This window comes from Dromiciops gliroides, chromosome 5 (genome assembly GCF_019393635.1).
Source record: "Dromiciops gliroides isolate mDroGli1 chromosome 5, mDroGli1.pri, whole genome shotgun sequence".
Taxonomy (NCBI): Eukaryota; Metazoa; Chordata; class Mammalia; order Microbiotheria; family Microbiotheriidae; genus Dromiciops; species Dromiciops gliroides.
In genome coordinates this window covers 92,164,312-92,186,083 of record NC_057865.1, presented here as the reverse complement: position 1 = coordinate 92,186,083, position 21,772 = coordinate 92,164,312, and the positions used below count along the sequence as shown (strand labels likewise).

The 21,772-nt window shown below is 37.0% G+C and overlaps 1 protein-coding gene across 13 annotated transcripts in view; it reads right to left on the bottom strand.

Annotated features, from left to right (window-relative positions):
• PRKAG2 (protein kinase AMP-activated non-catalytic subunit gamma 2) overlaps positions 1 to 21,772 on the bottom strand; it is a 492,650-nt gene that overhangs the window by 25,307 nt on the left and 445,571 nt on the right. For 12 of the 13 annotated variants that reach the window (XR_006353276.1, XM_043966985.1, XM_043966987.1 and 9 more), the window contains 3 exons: positions 11,187 to 11,268; positions 9,333 to 9,391; positions 3,219 to 3,264 (listed from right to left, as the gene is read on the bottom strand). Coding sequence is in view for 12 of the 13 variants with exons in the window: in XM_043966985.1 (XP_043822920.1) it covers positions 3,219 to 3,264; positions 9,333 to 9,391; positions 11,187 to 11,268 (187 nt within the window). In the remaining variant the exon portion in view is untranslated. The remainder of the gene's footprint in view (positions 1 to 3,218; positions 3,265 to 9,332; positions 9,392 to 11,186; positions 11,269 to 21,772) is intronic. The other variant, XM_043966989.1, reaches the window with a different exon arrangement.

The window sequence follows — 21,772 nt, the reverse complement described above, 5'->3', positions numbered from 1 at the left end:
TGATGCAGGTCATGCTGTCTAGGTTTTTGTGACACTGCTAGAGAGCAGTTCTCATTCTACCATTTATTCTAAGTTTCCTTAGCTGGATATTCATCCAGGTAATGACTACTAATCATAGGTGTCCCTTAAAGTTTTGTCCTGGGACCTCTTTTCTTCTCCTTCTATACTATTTCAGCTTCCAATGATTCAACCATCACCTTTTATGCAGACAATTTTCAGATCAATTTATCCAGTTCTAAGCATTGTCCTGACCTTTAGTCTTGTAACTTCAACTGGCTATTAGATAATTCTCATGATCATTTCTCTCCAACTTTGCCGTATTCCAAACTTGCCTAATACTGTCTAGGCCAGGGTACCACCATCCTAACCAGTTAGCCAAGCTTCTCCATCTGGGTGTCAGCTACAGCTCTTCACTCTTACTCACTCCTGACATGTCCAATCTCTTGCCATGTCTGTTATTTTTACCTTCACAACATCTCCGGTATACCCCCTCTTTTCTCCTCTGACACAGCTGCCACCCTGGTTCAGGCCCTCATCCCCTCAAAGATGAACTACTGCAACAGTTTTCCCATTTCCCTGCCTGAAGCCTCTCCCTGGTCTGGTCCATTCTCCAGCTACTAAAGTGATCTTCCTAAATTGCAGGCCTGGCCATGTCATGCTCCTCCACCCCTCTTACATCCGAGGTCAAACATAAAATGCTCTGTTGGCTTTTAAAGCCCCTTCCAAGAAAGGAAGTAAAGAAGCATGTCTAAGCACCTGCTCTATACAAGGCACTGTGCTAAGTGCTTGACAGGTATCTCCTTGAATCTTCACAACAATACTGGGAAGAAGGTGCTTTATGATCCCCATTTTACCAATGAGGAAGCTGAAGCTGACAGGGGTTAAGTGATTGGCTCAGGGTCACAGGGCCCTTATGAGTCAGACCAGATTTGAGCTCAGATCTTTCTGATTCCAAGTACAGTACTCTATTCACTGCACCACCTAGATGCTAACTCGGCCCAATCTTCTTATACTTTACCCCCTTCAACTCAACAATACAGCAACACTGGCCTGCTTGCTGCACCTGTAACAGGGCCCAGCACTTCCCAACTCCCTGACTTTTCACTGGTTGTCTCACAGACCCAGGAAATCTCTCCTCCTCATCTCCACCCTCAAGCTTCCCAAGCTTCTTTTAAGTTTCTAATCCTAATTTTTCTGAGTATATCTCTTAAATGTACATGTTTATTTGCATGTTGTCTCTCCTATTAAAAACCAGAACACCTTAAAGGCACAGCATGTTTTTCTCTTCATTTCCCCAGTACTTAGCACAGTACCTGGCACATAGTAAACACTCAATAAATGTTTATTGACTCAACTTTTGCTGTTGAGATGGTTCCAGGACAGGGGAGATTTAACTTGGAGTCCCTAAATAGATTTCTGAGAGTCCATGAACTTTGATGGGAAAAATTAGATCTTTAATTTTTCTAACTTCTAAATGAAATTTAGGATTTTTTTCAACTGAATTAAAAAAACAACAACAAACCAATCTTATTCTGAGGAGTCCAAAGATTTCACCAGTTTGTCAAAAGAATCCGTGACATAAAAAAGGGAAAGAACTGCTCTAGTTGGACCCCAAGGATAGCATTATAATTGTAGATGTGATTAATTTCTTTAGTTTGACAACATGAACTGTCCCTAGCAAATTCATGGGATCACATCTTCTAGTACGTCATTTGTACTCTACATAGCCCCCAAACTATATTCCTACATACAGCAGACACAACAAATGCTTGTCGAATGAAGCAAAGTAATGTAGTTCTGATAAGATTTTAACAGAGAATAGTTTCACAGTTATGAAACTAATCTCCTTACAAATGGTTTATATCAGATAAGTGTGTTCTAGCAAGGAATGATACGGCAAAAGAAACCAAACAAACAAACTTCAAGTACAAGCTCTTCTTGGGGAAAGTTTATATTAAGGGTGAAAAGACATATCATGTAACATGACTCAACCTAGTTTGGAGTTCATTTGTCTAGTTTTTTATGTTAAATTAAAAGATAATTGTTGTTCAGTTGTGTCCGACTCTTCATGACCCCATTTGAGGTTTTCTTGGCAAAGAAACTGAAGTGGTTTGCCATTTCCTCCTCCAGCTCATTTTACAGTTGAGGGACTGAGTGAGGCAAACCAGGTGAAGTGAATTGCTCAGGGTCACACAGCTGGTAAATGTCTGAGGCCAGATTTGAACTCAGGAAGGTTTGTTTTCTAGACTCCAGGCCTGGTGCTCCATCCACTGTACCACCTAGCTGCCCCTAAAAGATAATTAACTTTTAAATAAAAATAATGTATGTGTTTCTTCTAAGGCAACTATTCTTTCTACACCTTCAGAACAAAGAGAAACATTTAATGGTAACAGCAGCTAGTATAGTATTGTGGAAAGTATGGTGTTCTGGACCAAGGACAAGTCATTTGCCTTCTTTTATATCTTTGGTTTTCTCATTTGAAAAATGGGGATAATATTTGCACTCTATACTAAACAGAGTTGTTGCAAGGAAAGTGCTTTATAAACTGGTGTAATACAAATGTGAGCTATTATTACTTTAATCTGAGAATATAGATTTAGTATAAGAATTGCCTGGAATAAAAGGTTATGTATTAAAAGTAGTTACAGATTCATAGTGATGATGATGCTAACAATGATGACCACACTTACATGGCACTTAAGGTCTGCAATATTCTTACACATATTATCCATCTTAATTGATCTTGGCAATAGCCCAGTGAAGGAGGTGATCTCTTACTCCTTTACATTTGAGAATCCAAAGTGACTCTCCCAAAAGAAATACCTACCTTATTGCTTGGCAATTACAGGAAAATTTACGTCCAACATGACTTACAAAGCCCTCTGCAATCACTCTGTGAAAAGAGCTGAGTGAGCTGGGCCCATTTCACACAGAATGTTGAGGCCAAGGCAATTCAAATAACTTGCTCAAGGTTATATAACAAAGGAAACCATTGCTGAATTTGAATCTGTTGCTTAGCAGATTTTTCTGCCTTCTGCTACGTACCAATGAAACCTCTATTCTGAAGGAAAAAACCCCACTGTTTTCATTAACATGTTTTATTCTTGAATAGAGAGAAGAGGAAAGGGGGGGGGAGAGAGAAAAGTCTATATACATAGCCTAAGTCAAATTTTTTTTTACATAATATTATATTTTTAGCTAATAAAAATGATGCTTACCCCTCCACGTTTCAATCTTATGTTCTTCTAATTCATAAATCTGTACCTGAAACAAGAGAAGAAAAACTGTCTTTTGTAAATGTGTATTTATATATGGAAAATACTAAACGAGAAAAAAAGGATAATTCTGATAGATGCAACAAACTCATTAGACACCAACAATTTAGCAGAGGGAATTAATTAAGATAAAAATTCAGGAATGCTGTGTGATGATGTGAGAAGCATATAAAGTGTTTTGAGTTGTTTAAGAAGATGTTCTCTATATTTAAAGCATACATAGTAAATCAGTACCTTGTGATATAAACTTTAAATGACAAAATATTCTACCATAATTAGATATGAATTATAGTCTTGACTGTGCCTTTTTCTAAGGACATGGAAGATTACTATTAAGTCAGAGGCTGAGAGTGAGTTTAGGGACACACGTTATTTACTATGTGGGCTCTATCAACCACACAAGTGTTTACTGAGTATCTGCTATGTCCTGAGCACCATTCTAGTTCCTAAGGAGGTTACGGAAGCAAAAGGCATATTCTCTAATATTAAGAAGCTGGAAACTGAGGCAGGGAGACAAGATATACCCACATGAAATAATCTCCAGAGGCTAGGAGAATTTGAGGGAGCCCTGACAGCATGGGACTTATGGGAGGACAGAGACAAGAGTCACACAGGATGGGCAGGCATGGATAAGTTGTGAGCTTTATCTTTGGAGGGAACTCATGAACCGATGAGATCACAGATCCATTTGAGTATTTTAGTCTTGAGCACTGGGAACAACATAGTTATGCTTTAATATATGTAGTATATACTTTAAATACTATAGAAGCTCAAAGCAGAGTAAATAAGTGTGAATTATGGTAATCAAAGAGGACCATAAGGAAGTGTTGGACTACAATGGACTAAGGACAGGCCACCTGGGAAAGGAAGATGAAGACAAGAAAGGGATGTTTTTTGGATAGAGAGGAAATCAGACTGACTATAGAGCATGGAGGGTTTGTCATGGAGAAAGAAAGGATAAAATAGGGACTATAATTAGGGAAATCTTGAAAAGCCTGAGAGGTGAGTCTAAGTACATGGTGCTAGACTATGACTGAGAGGGCATAATTTTTGATGCTATATTTTTAGTCATAAGAAAATTAAATGATGAGAGTAGATTAAGATCTCCAAAGGAGACTATATAGAAAAAAGAGGAGAGAGGGCTAAGACTTCAGTAATATACATTTCGAGCAAATAAGGAAGAAGAACAAATCAAGGAGACAGGGGAAGAGTTAGAAAAGTTGGAAGAGGTAGGAAATGCTCCATAAGCCAATGGTGAATATCTTGAATATATAATAGCAACTGATCTACTGTAGTATGCTAAAGATTAGGTATAAATAACTCATCTAGAAAGTAACTATCGGTTACAGTTCCAAAATGGAAAAAATCTACTGTTTGGATAAGAATATTTCATCTACTGATAGTAAAGGTACCAGTGATAAAACTATAATAAAAGAGAAAAAAAGGTTTTTGATGGATTGTCCCACTTGTATCAGCAATCAAGTATTTATTAAGTATCCATTAGGGTCAGATACCAGGCTAGTTGCTGGGGACACAAAAACAAAACAATCCCCTCAAATTCTACACTATCATCATATTGTAATAGGGAAGCAATATACACATATATAGGTATATATAAAACACATTAAGGTGAGGTAACTGCGTTGGGGAAAGGAATTAACTGCAGGGAGAATCAGGAAAGAACTCATGAAAAAGGTGGTGGGTTCTGGGACTGAGTCCTGAAGGAAGTCAGAGTGAATTCTAGGTATGGGAAATAGCCAAGGCAAAGGCCAGGACATGGCAGATGGAATGCCATGTGGGAGGAACAGGTTGAAGTGCATGAAGAAGAGATGTGTAACAGACTCAAAAGGTAGGATGGGACTAGGTTGTGACAATCTGAGGAATTTTTATTTGATCCTAAAAGGAATTGGGGAGCCACTGAAGTAACTGAATTGGGGGAGGTGTCACATGGACAAATCACCTTGCAAGCTATATGGAGAATGGATTAGAATGAGTAGAGACTTGCCAGTGAATCCAATTCAGAGGATGTGGCAGAGGTGATGAGGTCCTGAATTTGGATAGACACCATTGAATGAATTTGGAAGTTCATTGAGTGAGAGATGTTGTAGACAGAGAAAAGCTGAGATATGTCAACTGGTTACATATATGTAGTAAAAATGATAGTGAAGGGTCAAGGATGACAATGAGTTTGAGAACCGGAGTGACTGAAAGACCAGTGATGCCCTTAACAATAATTGGGAAATTTGAAAAAGGGTGAAAGAAGGGAAAACATACTATGTCCTGTTTTTGGATATATTAAGTTTGAAATGCCTACAATATAATCAGTCTGAAATGTCTGATAGACAACTGGTGACATGGGCCGGGAGCACAGGAGAGAAACTAGGACCAGATCTATAGATCTGGAAATCATCTATAAGAGATTAACTGAAACTATGGGAGTCATCAAGTGAAGGAGGAGAGAGAAAAAACAGAAGAGGCTCTAGGGCAGAGTCTTGGAAGACACCCACCATTACTAGGTATGACATGAATGAAGAGCCAGCAAAAGAGACTGAAAAATGTAAAATGTAAAAGGAGATCCAAGAGAGAGCAGTGTCATGAAAAACCGGGAGAGGAGGGAATATCCAGGTGAAAGTGGTGGTCAGCAGGGGCAAATGTTGCAGAGAGGCGATAAGGACTGAGAAAGGGTCATTAGATTTTGCAGTTAAGAGACCACTTTGAAGAGAACAACTTCAATTGAGTGCTGAGATATAAAGTCAGACTTTGGAGAATAGAGAAAATGGAAGCCATAGAAGTAGACAACTTTTTCAAAAGACTTTGTGAATACAGCTTGCAGAGATGAGAGAATGTTTATTAAGGACAGAGGAGATTTGTGAATATTTGTTGATAGGAGGCAGAGTCAGCAGACAGGGAGAGACTGAAGACTGGAGAGTGATAGCAGGGCAATGTGAGAGAAAAGAGAGGATGCAATTAAGGGGACATGAGATGGGCTGTCCTTGAGGAGAAGGGCCACTTAGTCATCAGAGACTGGGCTAAAGAAAGAAATAGTAGGTGATGATATGAAGACTTTGTGATAAGAGAAGGGGAGAAGAGGGAGCTTGTGGTAAATTACCTAAAGCTATTACCTGTATAAAGATTTTTTTTAATTAAAAAAAATTTATTTTAGTGAGGCAATTGGGGTTAAGTGACTTGCCCAGGGTCACATAGCTAGTGTTAAGTGTCTGAGGCCGGATTTGAACTCAAGCACTCCTGACTCCAGGGCTGGTGCTCTATCCACTGCACCACCTAGCTGCCCCATAAAGATTCTTAATAATAGAAATATTAAAATAAGATTTTATGGCTTATAGAGTTTTAGAGAGATTATCTTGGCCAATGACATCCATTTATAGATAAAAACTTTGAGGCCCAGAGAGATAAGGTAACTTGTCCAGATTACTCAGCTAATCAGTATCCAATTCTAGCCTAGAATCCCTATTTCACTATTCCTAGTTCTGTGCTTCCTCCCTCACATCATGCTGTAGTCAGCTGAGAGAAGTTAAAATGAAAATAACTCTGAGATTCACACCCATTAGTTTGGCAAAATTCTAAAAAAACAAAATAGTAAATGCTAGAAAGGTTTTGAGAAGACTAGTGCATCATTGGCGTAGTTGTGAATTCATCCCATCAACTGGAAAACAATTTGGATCTAAGGTAGAACGGTCACTAAGCTACATGCTTTCATTTCACTATTGGGCTGACATCCTAAGGAGGTCAGAGATAGAAGGCAAGGTCCCATAAATGCAAAAACAGTCATGCCAGCATTTTTTTGTGGTAGCAAAAACAACAACAAAACTGAAAATAAAATGGGGAATCCATGGCAGAATCAACTATAGTGTGTAAATGACATGGAATTCACTGTGCTTAAAGATAAGAGGAATTCAGAGAAACAGAAAAACCAGAAAGATCTGTATGTTATGTTATGTAAAGTTAAGCAGAACCAAGAGAACAACATATACTAACCCTAATAATACAAAAGAAAACAATACTGAAAAGCATCTGAACTCTTATCAATGCACAGACAAATTTTGACTTCATAGGCCTGATAGCAAATTATCCCTCCCACACTTCCACAGGTGTGACCTACAGGTACAGAATGAAGCACAAGATGGCCAATCGTTAGAGTTTTATGTTTAACCTCTTTTTTTTTTTTTTTTTTACAAAGGATTCGTGAGGGGAAAGTAGTGCATTGGGAAAAGACAGTGATGTAAAATCATCAATAAGACATTTTATTCTTAAAGAATCTTTTAAAGACTATTTTGACAGTTATATGAAGCTGATTGGCAAGAGAATTGAGAGATATATGATAGTAATGATATGGGATACATGATAGTATATATATGATAAGAGATATATAATAGTAATCTAGGTGAGTGCTAGTGAGAATCTGAAGTTGAGTGGGTCAGCAGCCGTGTAAATAAATAAAAGGGACGAATGTGAGAGATGTGGAGGCAAGAGATGCCCGACAGAACTCTACCTTCCATCTGCTGTTCTGCCTATTTCAGCTCCACAAAGATGCCCGCCACCTCCTAGAATTAGGTTATCACTTCTGATTTCATTACCAGGCTCCTCATTCAGCCTTGGATATTCAAACCTTCCTACTTCCCTCAGTCTCTTTTCCCTTCTGATTGGAGGGCTCCACCCAAAGCCATCCTTTATAGAGGGCAGAACCTTGACAGTGCAGCTCAACTCTGCAATGCATCTGCAGTTCTGCTCAGTTTGAACTCCACACAACAAGATAGCCCCCAGTGTCTGTTCCCTCTCCTCACTCACATGTACTTTTTTTCCCATGTACACTTTGGAGCTTCCTTTTGTGTACTATCTTCTCTGTTAGATTATAAGCTCCTCAAAGGGTTTTCTTATTTGTGTTCCCATTGCTTAACACAGTGCCAGGCACACAGCAGGTGCTTGAATTGAATTGAATGGGTGTCTCATTTGCTGGGGAGTGAGGAAATGTAGAAAGGAGAAGGCCCAAGACAGAGCTCTGGGAGAGCTCCCAAGTTTGGAGAGTGGGAGAGTCCTTTATTTAGCCAAAAAAGCAAATTTCATCTTAGAGACATCATGCCCAAGATTGGGGAGAGGATAGCCAAAGTATCCTCTTCCCTAGTCAGAACACACCTGGAGTATTTTGACTTTTGTTCTGGGTACTATAGGAAGGGCATTGATAAGTTAGAAAGTAGGTGGTGAAAGGCCCAGGGTCATGCCTTGGAGGGAAAGGATTTGGGTTCAAAATCCAGTTTTGCCATTTACCATGTGTGTGACCCCGGGCAAGTCACTTAACCTCTCTGGGCCTCAGCTTCTTCTTCAGTAAGATGGTCTAGATGACCTTTGAGGTTCCTTCCAGTTCTTATTCCAGAAGCCTATAAACTAACCTACCTTGGCTTTCGTTTCCTCAACTATAACATTCAAGACTTGTATCAGACAACTGTTAAAGTTCCTTTCTCTTTAAAGAGCTTTGATTCTGTGATTCTTTTAAGAAATACAAGAAATCCCACAGAGATTTCTCTTATTTCTTATCCTGAATAATCAGCCATGTTTTAAAGATATTAGAAGTCCTTTGCTGAGTCTGGCCCCCGGTCCAGTTAGCTCTTCATTCTATCTTTGGCAGTCGCTCTGAGGAATGCTTTTAATAGGTACTCTGAGAGCTGTTCTTCATGGCATTATCTTCAATGGTTTGAAATATATCCTTACAATCACTAACTCTCCTTTCATACCTGCTGTGATTGGGAAGCTGTTTATATTTGCATCCTATATAATCTCTTGGAATGATTAATTGCATAGGTTTAATGCCTATGTAAGGAAGTTATTTCTTTCATTTTTCCTAAAACCACTTCCTTAAAGCTTTAAAAAGGATAATTCCTAGTACTAATAATTATTTCAGTTGCACTAATGGAGTTTATGTTAAAATTTCATATATTTAAATAATTAGTAAATTATATTTTACTTAAAAACACAGTCTTACTTTTTAGGATAGATTTTTATTTATACTTATTGAATTATTGACATACAGATGGTGTCACTTACCATTGGAGATTTATAATATCTATGTAGTATATTTATGAAATCTGTAATTGTTAGCATTCCTGGAACAAAGAATCACATGTTAAAATAAAACAATGAACATCTACAAGAAAAAAATCCTCAAATGATAAATGAGAACTTGGGATACATAAAAAGTTCTCTTAAAATTAGTTGTAAATGTTATTGACAACATATAATACATTATTTTGCATTTCATTCATTTGTTAATTAGGCTTGCACCCAAATGAACATTAATTCAATTGAAATCCAAGTTACTCTTATATAAGAAATGGAAAGTGGAAATGATATTTTGCAAATGAATGAAGGAAGAGCTGTTCTTGACATCTTTATAAATGGTCATAAAGTATACTCTGTAGGTAAAAGCAATTTTGTATCATTGTATAATAAGAAATTTGATCAGTTTTAGAAATATGATACTTCAATGGAGATTTTTTTGGGGAGAAGTACACGAAAACAGATGCTTCAAAGGGGAAATTATTTCACTTATTGCTTTATTAGACAAGAAATTGTTACTAGAAAGTTACTATAATCTTAAGTTACCTAAAATTTTTAAAAGGTATTTTCTAAAAATGCTCCTAAGTCAATGAATTCAAATTTATAAACATAAAGGCCATTTTCCAATTGGTAAATGGTAAAAAGGATATGCACAGGTAGTCCTTAAGGGAAGAAATTCAATCTATCTATAGCCATATGAAAAAAGTGCTCCAAATCACTAATAACTAAAGAAATATAAATTAAAGCAACTCTGAGGTTCTACCACACACCCATCAAATTGGCAGCATTGACAAAAATGGAAAATGATAAATGATGGAGGGGCTTTGGGAAAATTAGCACCAACAGGTCAAGCAAGTGAACTGGTTCTGCCAAAGTTACTAAATGATGCATACCTTTTAACCCAGCAATACCACTCACTACTAGGCCTATAAATCTCAAGAGATCAAAGGAAGGAACCTACAAAAATCTTTTCTAACAGCTTTTTTGTTATTGCAAAGCACTGAAAACTAAGAGGCTGCCTATCAACTGGGGAATTCTGTGCTATCAACAATGAGAAGATGACAGTTTCAGAGAAGCCAGGGAAGATATATAAACTAGTGCAGAGTGAAGTGAGCAGATCAGGAGAACAATTTACACTATAACATCAAGAGTGTAAAAGCAAACAATTGGAAAGACTTATCAGCTCTGATCAGTGCAACGATCACCCATGATTCCAGAGGACTGATGATGAAGAATTCTACCCCCTTTCTGACAGAGAGTTTACAAACTAATATACGTAGAAGACAAACATACTTTGGGGCATGGCCAATATGGGAATCTGTTTTGCTTGACTGCTTATCTCTTATGAGGGATTGTTTTGGTGGGGGGAGGATTATGTGGTGGGGAAAAAACTTCCAAAATACTCTTATGAGAGAAACAAAAACTAGTTATCATAATTACTAACCAACCAACTACTTATATTAAAAATAAATTTAAAATGAAGCATTACATCTTGGGTGGACACTAAATATGCAAGTGGTGACTTTTCATACTAGTTTTCTGGCTCCTGGAATTATATGCACTGGCAGTAGGTCTACCATATATCTATTAGGAAACCAGAAGTCATTAAATAAATGAGAACTTTTTGTAATTTGAGAGAAGTCAAAAAAGTGCTTTCAATTCCCTGGAAACATTGATTATTCAGAAAATGAAATTAAAACAGAAATTAGATTCATCAGTATTTTTACTAATTTGGAAGATCACCTGAAGTCTCCAATTGACACCACTTAAATAAATAATAAAAACATTTTCTGTCTTTGTTTCTTCTAGCTTTTTGTCTTTTTTCCATCCTAAATGCCTTACCTACAAAACTCTGTTTCTTACTCTCCCACAGTGGCGCTGCTCGAACACCATTTGCTACCAAGGCAAAAAAGGCCTTTTTAACCTGAAGAAAAATAAGACACAGTACATATAGTTTAAAGGTTTATACATTAGGAGAAAGAAATGTAACTCTATTTAAATACATTTTGTGTAATCTACCTTCACAACTTTAAATAGGACAAGTGTTTATACCTAAAATCTAATAGAGTTCAGAGAATCACATTCCTTTATCTACTTGGCATGCATGATTTTAAAGTCAATTTTTAAAAAATAGTATTATTTGTTAAATCTTCTAAAAACAAATCACTTGAACAATGATTTTTCTTATCTTTTTCTATGCTAACGTACTATGTGGATAAAGGTTCTTAATACTAGAAATGAAAAAATAAATTTTAGGCATTAAAATTTATCAATTTTACAAATTGTAAAATAGCTACTCATCTACTTGCCAAGTCTATAAAGTAAAGGTTTAATTTTATGTACAAATCTGTGGATAGGCAGGATGACCTGGCAGTCAGATGAACTCATGAGAAAATGAGTCAGTAGAAATAAAGAAATTGTCAAGGTGAGAAAAGCTTGCAGTCGGGGGGTCGAGGATGAAGGTGAAAGCCATGGCTATCTGGGGCTGCTCTCCATCCTCTAAGTTACTGGCAGCATACGTTTTCTTGAGACTATGCTGAAAATGAAGAGGGGGGGATTTCACTCATTTAATGAATGGTGATAAAGAATGTGTATTTTTTTTCCTTTTCTTCATTTGTTCTAATTACATGTAGATCTAAGGTGACTTAAGAAATCTCCAATTTCAGAGGTAAGGGAAAGAACCATAGTACATTTATCTGAAAATAGTCTTACAAACATGATCCTAGCCCGTGAAGGGTTAAATGCTCACTGGCCCATAGGAAATTTATTTCCTAATGCAGCAGGTATGTGCTTGGTATACTAAGAGATGTAAGCTTCCCCTGCACTGAGAAGCATGTTCTCTCTGAAAGTGGAAAAGAGAAGCCATAATATCAATATATTAGCTACGTTTATATAACATTTCAAGCTCTGTAAAGATTTTTATATACATTATATCATAATACCTCTGTAAATTGGTCCAATTGTGCTGGGAAACAATTTGTGATTATCCAAGAAAAGTCGTCAAAATGTTCATGTCCTTTGAAGCACCAATCTCAGTATGCCAAAGAGGTCAAAGGTAGAAAGAATGTGTGTGTATGTGTGCATGTGCATGTATATAAACATATAAACTCCACTCCTCTACCAAAAGGAAGGAAATGTGTTTTATTCTCTCCTGGTTCTGCTTACTTTATTCTGTATCAGTTCATACAAGTTGTCCCATGTTTCTCTGAATTCCTCATAGCTGTCGTTTCTTATAGTGTGGTCATATTGCCTTACCCCACAGTTTATTCAACCATTCACCACGTATGTGTGTATTCATATTTATATACAGTTACAATAGCTCTTTTTTGTCATAGCAAAAGAATTGGAAATAAAGTGGTGAATGGCTGAATAAATGGAAAAGCAGGAAAACAACATAATGACTCCAAGAATATTAACAAAAATAACACTAAAAAGCAGCCAAATTCAAATGAATGGCAATAATCCAGCTCACTTCTAGAAAACAGAGGAGAAAACACATTTTCCTTCTTTTGGTAGAAGAATGGAGTTTATGGGAACAAAATGTTGCAGATGCTGTCAAATTCTGTGGTGCAGTTAGTTGATTTTATTTTAACTATTTTTCTTTGGTTATGGGATTTATTAGTAAATGCCTATTATATAAAAGCAAGTCATCAATAATTAAAACTCAGTGAGGCAGATACTATGATGATGATCATCATTCCCATTTTATACATGATGTTCAGAGAGGTAAAGGAGAATAAGACTTTAGGATAGTAGATGGGAACTTAAAAAAACCAGCCAGGTCATTCTAGTGATAGAATAGCAGATGGAAAAGTCAGATGGCTTCCCCAGGTTGATAATGTGTTATACTGAACAAACCAACGTGTTACTTGTTTATGTGCTTAGAACTGCCAATTTCTAACCTGAAAGCCATCGCAAATTGAAACAGTAGGTTTGGGTTTGGGTAGGAAAGGTAAGAGAGGGATGAAAAGGGAAGTCAGATACAAATTAAACATTTAATTTAATAATGCATCATTTGTAAAGTCATAAATGTGTCTTTTCTCTTGTAAAATCATCACTACCACAAGAAAGCAAATCTGAGTGATTTTATGTAGGACATGTCTACTGTTCTACTCACAGTGACCTGAACTACTGAATACTTTCATTCTCTCACACAAGCCAAGTACTTATAATAATTACATCTTGATGTAAATGAAGAAAGTCATGTTCCTTGGAGCTTGGTTCTATTCAGGAACAGCAATTGATGTGAGATAAGATTTCTGCAAGAGGAGTTTAGGTTAAAAGACAAAGAGGGAGAAGCACGTAAGGAAATTCCCCTCAGTAGGTTTTATCCAGGGGCTTCTGGAAGAAAATGTGAGATAGGTTTTATCTAGGAGGATCCTCAGCCAGCTTCAGGAAAACTAGGAATGATGATGTTCTACAAAGTAAATGGTGCCTATCTAAGAAGTAGAGTGTAAGCTTTCTTAAGAATGGAGATGAAGTTGGTGAAGGGACCTTATGCATTTGGAATACTTATACCTAGAATAAAGTGACCATATAAAGTTCTGGCATAGAGAAGTTTTATACTTATCTCCAGAAAGTAATCTTTTACTTCTTCTTTTACATGGGTGGGGAATACTGCATATAATGCCAGGCTTTTTGGATATATTAGTTTTATGGTTCTTTTTCCTCCTTTCTTCATCTTTTAAAAATAAGGGATGGCTTTTTGGGAGGAGGTAAGGAGAGAGAAATAGAATGGGAAATATGATTGATGTATATATTGATGTATTTTAAATTATCCCAAGCTGAGGTAATATTAAAATTTTAAAGAAACATTTATTATTATTATTATTATTATTATGGAAGGGGTATTTTATCTGAACTAATTCTACTTTCTCCAGAATAGCATCTCTATCTAATTAATGAATTCCTTAAAAGCTGTTCAGAAAAGCAATCTAAAGGTTACTAAACTATTTTTCAAGGTTGCTGTCCCAAAAATAAAAAGAATGTTATTGCACAGAAGTGGTCCAATTTCATCTGGGTGTATCATAATTATGCAAACATGCTATATATAAATCTTTAGAAATGGATAACATCTGCTTAATTGTGACCTGAAATATACTGCTGAAATTAAGTAAACATAAATGGGTCAGTGGTAATATATAAGTATCTGAATATATATTCATGAGAGATAAAATTTAAAAAGTTGGAGTTCAGAATTAAAAAAGACAGTATACAGGCATTATTGTCAGTGTGTTTTGTAGTGATGTCACTGCTGCAACAAAGACGTAAATGAGGATAAAAAGTAGTGGCCCACTGAGGTTGGTCCTTATGAAACAGACCTGTTCCTTTTTTGAACTATCTAGTGCAGTGCTTCTCAGAGTATACCATGGCACCAGGAGTTTCATGAGGTGAGATTTTTCACATTCCCCAGCCCCTGCCCCCAGCACTTGCTGCCTGCTCTTCCTGGCTTGGTTTCAGGAAGATCACAATGGCAGCTCTATTCACAAAGGCAAAAAGCCACCTTTTCTGCAGTAAGTGCTGGGGAAGAAGAGAAAGAAGAGGGTGAATGGGGGTAGGGGAGAGAAAAGAGAAGGGACTTTGGGTTCTTGTGGTCATTTCAAATAATTTGCATACACTCTCAATGCTGACAGAAACTGACATGTCTGAGAACTTATTTTTTTTTACTTAGGTGAAATCAAATTAAGGTTAAACTTATAGAATTATTTCACTCACCTCCCAAAATATAAAGTGACATGGACTAATACATCCTAGTTTATGTGGTAAACCAAACAAAGAAGATTTTTACAAAAAAACTATCCTTTATGATTCTCAAACTTGGCTTGGGACATAATTTCCTAATTTTAGAAAAAAGTACATAAGTTTTACATTCCCAAGAAAGCTTTTTATGACCTTTAAAAATTGCACTTAAAAGATAATGAGGGGCAGCTAGGTGGCACAGTGGATAGAGCACCAGCCCTGGATTCAGAAAGACCTGAAAGGCCTCAGACACTTAACAATTACTAGCTGTGTGACCCTGGGCAAGTCACTTAACCCCAATTGCCTCACCAAAAAAGAAAAGAAAAAGAAAAAGAAAAAAAGATAATGAACCAAAATTCAGTTGATTTCAAAACTTATGAAGTGCATGCTATATGTTAGCACTGTATGAGGTCAAAATTTAAGCATGTACTCCTTCCCCAAAAAATCCAGACTGAGTTTATGTGTGTATAGACATATAGAATATATATATATATATATATATATATATATATTCTGGAAGGTGACTTAAAATGTGGATATACTCAATATCTATTATTTATTATTTTAAGAAATGGCACTTTTGGGACAGCTAGGTTGGTGCAGTGAATAAAGCACTGGCCCTGGATTCAGGAGGATCTGAGTTCAAATCCAGCCTCAGACACTTGACACTTAACTACCTGTGTGACCTTGGGCAAGTCACTTGACCCCAATTGCCTCACCAAAAAAAAAAAAAAAGAAGTAGCACTTTCTACTTGTTTTGAAATTATTCTTCCTAATGTAGAAGTGAGGCAGGCCAGGAGTATCATCTCTACTTTAAAAGCAAAGCAATTCTGAAAATGAGTAATTTTCTCAAGGTATTGGTCACTGTTAGAACCAGAAAAAAACAAAAAACAAAACTAAGGATTTCTGAATTTCCATATTGACTAATGCTGGGTCCCAAAGAAAAGATAGGAGAAGACACCTCTCCCCACTTCTTTGCAAAACTGGGGAACCATGGGTAGGGAATAGAGCATACAATACCAGGCTTTTTTTTGTCTATATTAGTGTTATGGTTCTTTTTCCTCCTTTCTTCATCTTTTAAAAATATATTTTAGGGGCAGCTAGGTGGCACAGTGGATAGAGCACTGGCCCTGGAGTCAGGAAGACCTGAGTTCAAATCAGATACTTAACACTTACTAGCCGTGTGACCCCGGGCAAGTCACTTAACTCCAATTGCCTCACCAAATATATATATATATATATATATATATATATATATATATATATGGGATGGCTCTTTGGGAAGAGGGAAGGAAAGAGAAATAAAGTGGGAAATATAATTGATGTAAAAACAAAAGTTATAAAAAATTTATTTTAAAATAGTTTCTGGGTCTCATTCCTGCCAAATGGTTTCATAATGTTATTTCAAGTTAATTTAAAAAATTAATATTTAATAATTCCAGTAACCTCAAAAATTTCAGTTTTTGTTCTGGTGTTACTAGATGATATTCTATTCTAGTTGATTTATTTTAACCTTCCTAAAGGGCAGAAGTTTAAATTGAGTGAGAAGTTGAATACGAATCTGACCTAAAGCACCTTTACAGTAGCAGCCAGAGCACGGCAATGGGGGCACTCTCAGTTGTCCTTTCCTCAGATGAAAAAAAAAGTTAAAACTTTTGATAGAAAAGACTTTTATCAATAATAAAATTTTGAAGCTTTTGCCTAAAATTACATGATTGTTTTAGAACATTTATCTGTAGATTGTACTGATGATATTATGGAGAAGTTATTTCTGTGATAAAAAAATGAGTAGAAAAGCAACTTATAGCTTATATAATAATAACATAGAGACTTCATGGGGAAACAAAATTAGTGCACACCAAGATTACTGTTTTATAGATTTATATGCCCATACACACATAAAACCTGCTTTAGGGGAGAATTACAAACCACTCAGAAAATTTACAACAGCAAAGGGGTTGTGCTGTTACCAATTAACCAAGAAACAGAGAAAAAAACTGGTCTGGCCTAGTTCTAATTGGCACTTAAGAGAGCTGGGAAAATTCCTGGTTAGTGACTGGGTGTCTATAAGGGTTCCTTTCTTCTCAACTGACAAGCAATCTGCCCAAACCACTGCCAATTTAAATTAAAAATTTTTAAAGACTTATAAAGCATCCAGATATTAATATGTTGATTAGATGAGTAAAAACAGACAACAAAGTTTTAATCTAGAAACATTATTTAATTGGATGAAAACCTAATCAGGACCTAGCTGCTACAGAAGAGGTTGTGGCAATGTATGTGAAGTGGGACATCTGTGTTTCAGGAAACTAGAATCTGATGACTCATGACTTTCAGTACATTTTAATTTTAAACTGAAGTAATTAAATCAATTGTGATATATTTAAGTTGAAATTGATGGAAAACTTAAACATTTAGCATATGCCAGGGAGCATTTTTAGTGTTTTTATTCCTTTGAAGAGGTTTTGCTGCAGTGACTCCAGGTTGTGGTTTGTTCAGATTATTCATACCAATGGAAATACTGTCATGTTAAAGAGTTGCTCATTATTCCTCACATATTTTTCTGATAGGTAAAACAATGCACTTTATAGTGAACAAGGACAGAATCCTGTTAAAGCTGGGCAACTGCACGCGTGTCAATGTACTTTCAAGTATTATTGGTGGGCAGTGAATGTGGCCTCTACCACGCCAACGTAGGGCAGACTCTGTGCTTCAAATAGCAGCACTGGGTTATAGTACAGTTTGATCTCAGTCAGTCAGCTTCCTAGGACTCACAGACAGAAAGTTCTTCTGTCTCTCTTGAAGCAAACAAATGGGAAAGACCAGACAGGTCCCATGTTCCTGGGAGTCTGTGGTGCCTGAATATCTGGCAAAAGATCTCTTATGACCTCCTTACTTTGCCCCAAACTAAGACACAAGGATTTGTGGAATTACTTCAAGTGTACTTCTTACCAATACCAAAGTGATTATTCAGAGATTTAAATTTTATAAATGGAATGGGGAGCCTGATAAGGTAACTGCTGCTTGAATTACAAATTGTGCCAACTGCTGTGCTAACTGCTTCAATGCTGTAATTTTAGGATTTTCATATTTTTACAAAGAACTTTCACATACATGTCATGACCTTCACAACAATCCTATGATGCAAATAGGATAAGTATTATCATTCACGCTTTTAAGTATGAAGAGACTGCAGTCCAAAGAGATTAAACAACTTGATCAAGGTTCCATATTCAATAAGTAGTATCCCTGTCATCAATCAGTCACCGGCATTTATCAAATACTTATTATATACCAGGTACTACGCTAAATCCTGGGGATACAAAGAAAAAGGAAAAATAGTTCCTACCTTCAAGACGTGGATAAGGAGATAACAAGCATAAAAATAGATACTGTATATAGCAGATCCACACAGAGTGGGAAAACAGTAACTTTTAAGCAGAGGGGATGGGAAACCAGGAAAGGTTGGCTTCAAAGAGTGGCATTTCTATGGAGTGTTGAGCTTTTTAAAGTAGTTGAGCTGAGAAGGGGAGGAAGACATAGGATGATAGCAAGTATAAGTTTCTTAAGGCTTGGGGAAGCTAGGGATTATTTGTAGGCCAACAGGAATGGAACCAGTAGACAGGGAGAGAATGATGATTAGAGGGAGGGGAGAAGGGATGGGATTAAAGATCCACATAGAGAGGTTGGCCTTGGCAAGGAGGATCACTTCTTCATTAGAGACTGGAGTGAAGGAAGAAATAATGGGGGGTGATATCAGGGGAATGTGAGATGAGAAAAGACATGATCAAGCTCATGGCAAATGGTCTCAATTTTTTCAGAGAAGGATGAGTGACATTCTTAGCAGAGACAGTGGGGAAGGAGATAACTGTCAGAGGCTTGGGGAAAGAAGAGAAGGTTCAGAATAGCTGTGGTGGTGAGTGGGAAAGATAACATTAGGCAAGAGTAGAAGGAATGTCTTACTGCAGTGATTAGGTAATATGAATTTGTTGTGAACTCTATCAACATAGATTTGTGACTTCCACTAGCTCCATTCACTCAGAACCACATAAGTAGGTGCGATGGAGGCAGATAGTGAGAATAATCCAAGGCTGGAGTGTGGCAACCTTGGCTGTAACTAACTGATCCACTAACCAATAATCTGTTGCAAGAGCTGCTCAAGTAGCTTGGACTCCTCTGATCTATATAGCCCATTTTTATCTCCAAAAGCCTATCACATAAAATACTTTTCTGAAATCAAGATATACTGTTGTTTAAAACAGCAAGCCTACTCACCTTACAAAGAAAGAAAGAGAACCAACTTTGGTTTGAATTAGGAATCCTTGCTGGCTCCTACCTCATCTTCTTTTTCTAAGTGCTCACACTGTTTTGCAGAGGCCCACCCTCTGCAAGACCAATGTCAACGCATCACATTCATGCCCCTCCGGACAAAACTTTCCTCTCTCCCTTTTCCATATTGATATTAAGTTAGCATAGGATATTATATTCTGTTATTTTTGGCTGTTTCAAACAAACAAACAAATGAAACAAAGGGGGTAATGTGGTAAAAAATATTTGTGATAAATATTAATATTGAAAGTTTTAGCTGAATCATTTGGGAGGGGCCACACCTGGCCAACCCTGAGATCAGTATGCTACTGAGGAGGACATCCCCTTTTGGAGGAGGAAAAATGGGACACCAGACCTCCCCTTTTTGGGGGAGGAAAAAACTGAATGCAACTGGAAGGAAGGGAACTTCTGGGAGGCGGGGCGTGTTCAAAGGAGTTCGTGATCTTTCGGCCTGGAAATCAGTCTGTTGGCTTTCAGGGACCTGGCAGAGGCACACGTTTTGCTCCGTTTGGGGGACTGCATTTCTTACGAGCAATGGTAAACTGACTGGGGTTGGTGAGTTTAATCCTAAATTCCTTTGAACTAGCTTAATTGGGAATGCTCTGGGATTGCATGAACTAAGCTTAGAGTTAAGACTATCTATTTGTATTTCTATTTCCTTATTTCCTTAATTGGTTTCACCTTTGTGGTTTAATTAATTCCCAAGTAATAAAACCTGATCCTTTATGAACTAAAGCTGAAAGGCTCCATTTCTTATTGGCCTGGGAGGAATACATAAAAAGGAAAGTTTGAAGGGGAGATTAAACCTAAAAGAGTCCCTCATATTTCCGGGACCCCAATATTAAGGCAAGTCACTCTAATATGCTCTGTATATCAAATTTTGGCCCTCACAGTTTAATAACCTGTTCTAGAATTTTGCTTGTGTTAAGATGGCTGGCTCTCTTCCACGACTAAAACTCCTTTAGGAACTCTTCCTAGTGACAAGTAGTTTTCATTTTATCATCTGGCTATGTATTGCCCTACTACTTTGATCACATACCATATATTCATTTTTCTTATACTTTAGGTTCCCAGGGAGCAGAGAATACATTTCCTTGCTGTTCCTTGAACACAACATTTCATCTTGTGACTCTGAATATTTTCTCTGGCTATCCTTAATGCCTGGAATGCTTTCCCTCTTTATCCTGGCTTCCTTCAAGTCCCATCTTCTGCAAGAAGCCTTTCCCTAGTACTCCTTAATCTTAGTGTGTACTGTGTATCATGTACCGTGTACCATATATCATGTACCATGTACCATGGACTATGTACTGTGTACCATGTACCGTGTACCTGTACTGTGTATTGTGTACCATGTACTGTGCACCATGTATTGTATATTATGTACCATGTAGTGTGTATCATGTACCATGTATCATGTATTATGTACTGTATACCATGTACTGTGCATCTTCTTTAGGCTAAACACTCTTAGTTCCTTTAGTTGGCATAATCTTAAAACCTTCCACTATTTCATTTGCCATTCTCTGGATATGCACAGTGCTTTTCCTAAAATGTGATTCCCATCCTGGTTTGGGGTCTCCCGACTTCCAAATGAGTCCTACCTATCGTGTACCATGTACCATGTACAATGTACCATTTGCTATGTGCCATGTACTATGTACCATGTATCATGTACTGTATGCTGTGTACTGTGTATCGTGTACTGTGGACCATGTATCATGTATCATATACCATGTACCATGTACTATGGATCATGTACCATGTACCGTGTACCGTGTACCATGTGTCGTGTAGTGTATACTGTGTACCATGTATTGTGTACTGTGTATCATGTACCATGTACTGTGTACCACATATTGTGTACCTTATACCATGTACTGTGTACCATGTATCGTTTATCATGTGTCATGTACCATGTACCACATACCATGTACTATGTATCATGTACCATGTACTGTGTACCATGTACCACGTATTGTGTACCATATACCATGTACTGTGTACCGTGTGTCATGTACCATGTATCATGTATTGTGTACTGTGTATCATGTATTATGTACCATGTACTGTATATCATATACCATGTACATGTACCATGTACTGTATATCATGTATTATGTATCATGTACCGTGTACCATGTACTGTATACCGTGTATCATGTACTATGTATCCTGTACCGTGCACCATGTATCATGTATTATGTCATGTAGCATGTATCGTGTATTGTGTATCATGTACCATGTATCACATACCATGTACCGTGTACATTGTTTTCAACCTGGTGATTCTATGTACAGACATAAGGACCAAAAATAAGGTAGGGGGAGAAAATCTAAACCAGTTACCACATTATTGACTT